The 8235-nt window shown below is 30.7% G+C and overlaps 1 protein-coding gene across 1 annotated transcript; it reads right to left on the bottom strand.

Annotated features, from left to right (window-relative positions):
• Positions 1-1288: 1288 nt before the first annotated feature.
• Positions 1289-2870, bottom strand: LOC105778685 (zinc finger protein ZAT5). The gene has a single exon (XM_012602431.2). It carries the CDS (start codon positions 2619-2621, stop codon positions 1503-1505), a length of 1119 nt encoding a protein of 372 aa, XP_012457885.1. The 5' UTR covers positions 2622-2870; the 3' UTR covers positions 1289-1502.
• Positions 2871-8235: the final 5365 nt, after the last annotated feature.

Genomic DNA, 8235 nt, shown 5'->3' on the forward strand with positions numbered 1-8235 from the left:
ATGGTTTTGGTCCGTTTATTATACTTAAATTTGAGATTTAACCCTTCCAGAGGTGTAGATAAGTAGATAAGTGGACAAGCAGTGGCATTGACCCCCTAAAAATGGTAAATATGTTTTTTGGTTCCTTTGAAGTTTATGAAATTACAAGTTTGTATGATGGTAAAATTGCATTTTACCCCCAAAATATTTATGATTCATCTTTGACCCCCTTAAAGCAATTTTCTAGCTTCACGCCTGATCCTTTACATAATTTAGTGCATTTACTTTCATAGTGTTATTTGCTAGTTCAAGTAAGTAATACCGTTAATTATTCTAATTAAAATTTTTTTCTTGAGAACACCCATTTCAATTCATTATGCCAAGATGAGTCTGTTTAAGAAAAATCCACAGAAGTATCTTAATTGAAATAGTTAACGGTGTTATCTAATTGAACTAATTAATGACCTTATAGAAATAGAGAGACTATAAATTATGTCAAATTAAAGTAAAAGAACTAGATCCGAAACCATAGTAGAAGGGCCAAAACCATAAATTAAACCAATTTCTCAAAAAGTACTTCCAAAACTATGAAATCAAACTAGGGTCTTTGATTTATATGGTTAATTAGTAGGCAATGGTATTTTAGGCATGAACCAATATCTAAATTGCACTAGAGAATACTTCAAAGATTAAAATTTTAAGATGCTTCAATGGTGATTTCGAAATCATGATCATATTCATGAAATATTGAACCAAAAAAATTTACGGAAAAAGAAAAACACAAAAACAAAAATAAGAAAAGGGATATTTGATGTTAATTGATAATAAAAAAGATTGTTCTAGATCCGAATTTCCTTAATAAGAACTAAGCTTGGTGTTGGTGTTGGTGTTGGTTGATTAGTTGTCATTGAGTATACAAGTAGCTAACAAGAAGAGGTGGAAGAAGCAAAGAATAGGAACAAAAATAGTAAAGTAGGAACGTGTATTAGAAGCATATAATATTATCTTATATTATATTATATTTGTGGATTCATTTGAGAAGATCCTTTCTGGCATTTTTTTTTTCTATTTTTTTCACCACCACCCAACATGAGAGTGAGAGGAAGAGAGAGAAAGAGAGAGAGAGAGGCAATATAGTAAATGAAAAAGAAAATAAAACTATGAAAATTAAGCAAAATTGGTTGTGGTGGTGATCTCTCTCTCTCTAGTGTTTAACACATTGTAAAAGAAGAATTGAAAACAGAGAATAAAAAAAAAAAGAATACCCATCATAAAACTTTACATATATATATATCACATTATTCATTGCTTTTCATCAAAGAATTCAAGTTTTCATATGATTGTCATTTGATCAATTAAGGACAAAAGAATCAAAAGAATCTTATAAAATGTTGAATAAATATAAAAAAAATAATCAAAAACACCCAATTCAGCTTTGGATGATATAATCATTTGTATAATATAAACGAGGGATAAGTAAAAAAAATAAGAGTTAAAAAAAATTGGGATTCTTTAACCTTGTTTTAGTAATGACAATCCACCAAAGTGGGGGCGGAGAACACAAGAGCTGATTGTTGTTGCTGCTGCTGTTGCTGCTGCTGCTGCTGCTGTTGTTGCTTGGAAGCAAAGGAGAATTTCGGTTCCCGATGATCGACATCATCGGTGGCCGGAAGATTGAGATCCAAGTCCAAAGACAAAACATTCTTCGGTTTCTTAGGTTGCTGAGGTTGTTCCAATGGCGTTGCCACTTTCAACGACAACGCAGTGTTAGCAGCAACAGCACTATTACTACCACCTCCTATGGACCCTCTGTGCCTTCTCATATGTCCTCCCAAGGCTTGTCCCGATGTAAACTCCGACCCACAAATGGAGCATTCATGGACCTTATTAGGCTTACCATTATTATTATTGTTGTTGTCTTTGTTGCTATTCCCATACAAAACCCTATTGTTAATGTTATGATTGTTGTAGTTGTTGGTGTTGCTCAATTGAAGGGAAAGAGATGAAACGTTGTTAGTCTTCATGAATTGTTGTTGTTGGTGTTGCCCTTCTTCTTCATCCGATAACCCTATCGTCGTCGTTCCCGCTGTGAATTGTCGTATTTTCTCGTCAATCGTAGCTGCCGCTTTCGGTTTCTTATGACTGGCACGATGACCGCCGAGGGCTTGGAACGAAGGGAACGTCCGGTTGCACGTTTTGCACTCGTAAACGTAGTACCCAGCCTTACCGTCCCCGTTGGAAGCGGCTTCCATGAACCTTCTGCTGTTGAATTTGTTGTAAACAACCCCGGGGTCATGTTGTTGATGCGGATGATGATCATTGGGTTGTTGCAATAACTTGGGGGGCGGCTCCCTAGATTGGCCTTGAGCCAATAGGATCAAACAATTAGCCATGTCTTCTTCTTCCTCGGTGGTGCTATCTTGGTAATTATCGGAGGAAGAAGAAAGTGACAAATATTCACCATAGTTGTTGTTGTTGTTCTCCATGTTCACAACATTATCGCCATTGAAAATAGAATTGTTTGAAGCAATGGCAAAAGGGATAGGAGATTGAGGCCTTAAACGCTTGGTTCGCTTACCTTTAACGATGATGTTGTTGGTTTGGTCTTTAGACCCCACTGGGACTTCCTCAGGTGCTTCCATTATCTTCCCCAACACAAACCCAAATATAAAAAAACAATGAAACAAATAGGGGGAGAAAGATAGAGAGGAAGCAAAGGAGAGGGAAGTGGGGTGCAATATATAACCAAAAGGAAAGAAAGAAAAAGGACATATAGGATAAAAAAGAAGAGAGAGAAAGAAATGGGCTTTTAGGGTCAGTTTTGGAGTCAAAATGGGGGAGACCCCAATGGAATAGTAAAAAGAAAAAAGAGAGGAGTAAATAAGTAAGGCCAGATTTTGTTGAGCTGACAAAGGATTAAATGAGGCAAAACCAAACCAAGGGATGTAACTGAAAAAGAGGCAAAATTAGAAGAGTTGTGGGGAGGGTTTGATGAACGTAGAAGTCCCGTTTCACACTCTCTTTCTCACACTTTGCCAACGCACTTCACCATTAATATTTTAATTAACGTCAACAAATATTATAAATATTGTTGTATATTTCAAGTATAGCAACAATTATTGGTTCTGTATCCATATCATCCCATGCTTTGTTACACGATATAAGCGTGCTTCCACTTACCTTTTGCTCTCTTAATTACATTTATAAACCATATGGTCCTTTCCTTTAGTTTGAGTGAGATCCAGATTTCATCCCCCCGGGTCAAAACTGTAAATCAACCCTTCCTATCATTAGTTTTCTTCAGGGCCTAAACTGCAACTTTCCAACAATTACCTTTCTCCTTGGTTTAATGGCACCATTGAGATCAACACAACTTTGAGATCTTACTCTACATAAATACTCTATGTAGATTTTCACTTTAAATTTTACTCTAATTTAACACTTATCATGTTAAAATGGATGAAATTGAATTATAAATGTTTAAAGTGACAAAAAATGTAATTCTTATATATAATTAAAAAGCTAAAAAGGATTATATTGAATAATTAAAATTTAAAGAGATTAAAAAGGTATTATACCCTTTAGCCGGGGGGGGGGTTAATGTCTCCGCCCTCTTTGGTTTCTCCCCTGTTTGTATTTTTACTAGACATGTTCATAGGCTCGAATTTTGGAAGAATTTGGCAAAAGTATTAGGCCTTTTTAAAATATGGCCTGGGTTTGAGCTTCAACATTCAAGGCTTGAGCCCGACTTTTTTTTATGTTATTTTTATATATTATGTAATGTATAACACATAAAAAAATTAAATCTATAATCCTGCTATAATGTAAGCCTTAAAAAATGTTAAGATGAATATATATAAAATTTTAGTAAACAAAAAATATATAAAACTATTAAATATTAAATTAAAAATAATATAAAAATATATTTATTTTTATTGTTTTAAAATATGGGTAGGCCTAAAATGGGTTTCAGTTAATTATTTACAAATATGGGTGGACTTAAACAAAATTTTAAGCTCATATTTCGGACCGAATCGAACTTGAACAAATATAAAATATGCTAATATTATACCTAAACCCGACCCATGAACACCTCTAACTTGCACATGTTGTACTTATAATTTAAAAGAAAAAAAAGCCAATTTGGTTATTAATAAAAATAACAAATTAAATTAAATTGGTAAATTTTGATTTTTGTTAGTAATGAGATTTGGATATTTAGTTTTTAAATACATATTAAAAGGTTGGACCATTATTAAGTCAAATGTATATTTAATGTCAAAATGGTCATTTAATAAGTTTTAAATTGAAGTGGTCCAAAAAGAAAAAGAAAAAAAAAAACAGAAATGGTAATAGAATGTGTCACACCGGTATGAGTAGAATTTTTTTTACTTGCAATAAACTTGATATAACAATGTACAAGGACTTGCCTTTCCCTCTTCACAATGCTGTATGGCAAACATAGGTCTAAAAAAATAAGATAGTTACGTAATGTAAGCATTGGGACACAACTCAAAACAACTTATTATACTTTAGCATCACATTTTACCCGTTATATATCACTCCCCATACCATCCATATCATGGTTCATCATTGTGAACCCTTCATAACATAAACTAAAATTGCCTCGGTTCTAATTATATTTGTCTTTTTTTATACAATATTTAGAATATAGTCCCTCCTCAACTTATAAATAAGAGGATAATGTATCTCGGCGCACTCTCATTAAATAGAAAGTTAATGAAAAGAAAAAGAATAAAGTAAAACAAAAAAAATTTTCAAATTGATTATTGATCGATTTATTTGGCAATAACAAAAGGATTCCTAATTACTAGGAATCTGCGTCGCTCTCACTCAAAGTGCATACCCGTATGGATATCAATATATCACTCGCGCTTTTGTTTGTTACAACCCAGCTTCGAATCTAAAATCTAAATAGAAAATAGCTTGAATGAAATCATAAGACTATCTATGTTGTATACTTTTTTTTTTTAATTTCCTGGGATTGTAGTTCAATTGGTTAGAGCATCGTCGTCAAGGCAGAAGCTGCGGGTTCGCGCCTCGTCAGTCCTGACGGATAAAATTTTTAAAATACATCAATTGATCCCTCCATTTTCTGTCAAAGGGGATACAAATGACAGAATTTCATTCCCAACGATATCTTTATCTTTTTTTTTTCTTTTTTTTTCCCTTTCTCTTTTTTGTTGTGGTTTATTTGGAAACTATTTGTAAACGATGAAAGTGGAAAAACAGTCACATGATACATCATCAGATAGTTGTACAAGGAAGGCGGTAGATTATCAAAAAGAACGGGTAGAAAAGAATATATATATATATATAAATAAAGGAAAGGAATTCCCATACCAATCGAGCAATGTGTTTTTGAATGAATAAAATTTTGTGTTGTAAAGTAAAACATATGTTAGATCTGTTTAATAAAAATACTAATGTAATTTTAGTCCAAAGCTAAAAATTTTGACCTTTTTACTTGGGTTAAAATCTAAGGTTAAAAAACATAAATTGGTTTGAAAAGCTACCTACTTATCATTACTTTTGAATTGAAAATCACTTTTTAACCTCAATGGTAAACAAAACATTATTTATGGCTTGAGTGACTCGCTCAATCTAGTAGGTATGACTCACTTTAGGTCGGGTTTGGGTAATTTTCTTTTTCATCTCAAGTTGATTTGAATATAAATTAAATGATTTAAAATTTTTTATTTACGCTTAACTGTAAAAATATATAAATATTAATACAAAATCGTATTTAAAAAAAAAAACAAACTAAATAGACTGATCGACATGAACTTAAAACTTTCATTTTAAGATCAAGCCATGATTCGGTGGGATGGAAGAAAGATTGATAAGCAAATTAACTTTGGCTCAACGAATGTGTGTATGGTGAGAAGATTGGAGTGGAGTGCAAGCCTGGAATCCCCACGGAATCCACCCTGCTATCCCTCCCTTCTCTTTCTTTGCTTCTTTACTTATTTTTTCTTCCATCTCTTTCTTTTATTGGCATGCTTCATGCTTTCTTTTCATTACATCTAATTCCTTTCTAAAACGTAAAATAATAAAACAAGAATGAAGCTATTCACTAAATTTATTTATCCATCTGGTTAAATTAGGTTGTATATGCCTAAATTCGACTCGATAGTAAGGGTGAACAAAAAATTTATTCAAGTTGATTTAATCAATTTTGCTGATAGCCTTCGGTTAAGACTATTTGATTAAATTGGTTATGATGATTGTTTGATTTTATATACCATTAAAATAGATTATGACAGTATTATATATGGATTTTTATAATAAATTCAACTGAATTAATTTGCTTTTAATATATGTTATATAATATGATAAATAAAATTTTTAATTAAACCCAAACCAACTTCTCTTGGTATTTTATTTTTCATATTTGAAAGGAAGCGAGAGAAAAAAGAAAAAGAAAAAAACGATTTAACCGACTGAATCGATCGATATTAATGTCAATGTTGGATTAGTTAAGACGTAAGCTAGTCAGAGCGCAGTTAAAGTATGGGTCATTTCTTTTCGATTCCTTTAACCAAACAGACCAACCCGAGCAACTATTCTCCCCTACCCAATTACCCCTTTCTTTAGTATTAATATATTATAAAGTATATATTATAAAAATATTAACAAAATATTTTTATATTAATATTTATATTTTAATTGAATTTAAATAAAAATATATACTTTATTTAATTTGAATCCCAACTAAATAAGATGAACCCGTAAAAGTAAAATTTTTTATTCAAACCTAGTCTTAATTAAATTTATCGGGTCAAGATGGCTGTCTAGCCCTTGATTAGGTTTATTACTGGTGAACCAATTCTAAAAGAATTAGTATTTCATTGATGGATAAAGTAATATATGGTAGGATTTAAATTATAATCCCAAGTGAGTAAGTTTAAATATTAAGATTTGTTTGGAGTAATGGTTAGAACTCTCATCCGCATTTAGATGATATGGGTTCAAATATTGTTATGCCTCTTTCTCTCCAATATTATAATAAAAAAAGCTTATTGTATCATTTAATACTTGAGTTTGACATTTTTTCTAATTTACGTGGTACTTGTGTACGAAGGTAATAATTTTAACTTTTAGTGTTTAATTCGAGTTTTAGGGTTGATTTGATGAAAGTTAATTAAAAAATTAATATTATTACATTTAAGTATCAAATTGAACCAAAAACTAAAACAGATACGAGTATTAAAAATGTCAAAGAACCCTAAATTGCAAAACAACCATAAATTCGTGTCGAATGCGACCACAATTTATTTATGAAACCCTCTTTAATTTAAGTTTTAATGTCTAAAAAATCAGCTTTATTTATTTATTTTAATTTATAAGTAGGAAACTACCAATATCATAGAATTTGCTCCTCCGTTACTTTAATTACACAAACAGCTTGTAAGTGAATAAAAATTACTAAAAAATTATAGAATAATGTATTGGCATATGATCAGATGTTCATCGCTTGGATGAGATCTAAATTAAAATCGTGTTAGTCAGGTTGTTATTAAAATTTTACGTAATTTATCAAAAAATTTTTTAAAGGTTTAAGTATATCTGATGAGTGTTTTATATGATCCACATATCATGTTGTATTATTTTTGTCAAATGGCATTAAATACATAGAATGTCATTTATTTATTATTTAATTGAAGTAGTTAATTATTTTTTATTCTTTTATTATGATTATAGAGGAAATTTAGCTTTTAATTTGGTCATTAAAATACTAATAATTAAAAGGCTGCTTGAATCGGCCAAAAGCCAATCATTAGCGGTCAGTACTTTAACTTGGATAGCAATGCATTGGTTAAAGATAATTAATTATTAACTTTTTTTTAATTTTTTAATATTTATAGAGATTTTCTATTATATTTATGGAACTCTTTTTAGTGTGCATTTATTTATAGAACTTAAAAATGTTTATTATTTTTAGTAACTATTAAAATTTTTATTTTAAGTACTTAAAAGAAATTTTAATTTAGGTACTCGTGTTATATAGTTCTTTTATTTTGGTCACTTCTATTAAAATTCTAATAAAATGTGACATGTGAACCAACTATTGGATCTCACATGACCCAATTTATCATGCCATAATTGTTGCATACCACTTTAAAGAACAAAAATTTAATTTGGTTACTACTAATTATTAACCAAAATAAAAGAAAAACAATAATTAAATGGTTGAAAACCCCCAAACATCTGAACGCTTCCTCAAAATTACCT

The sequence above is a fragment of the Gossypium raimondii genome, chromosome 10 (genome assembly GCF_025698545.1).
Source record: "Gossypium raimondii isolate GPD5lz chromosome 10, ASM2569854v1, whole genome shotgun sequence".
NCBI classification, from domain to species: domain Eukaryota; kingdom Viridiplantae; phylum Streptophyta; class Magnoliopsida; order Malvales; family Malvaceae; genus Gossypium; species Gossypium raimondii.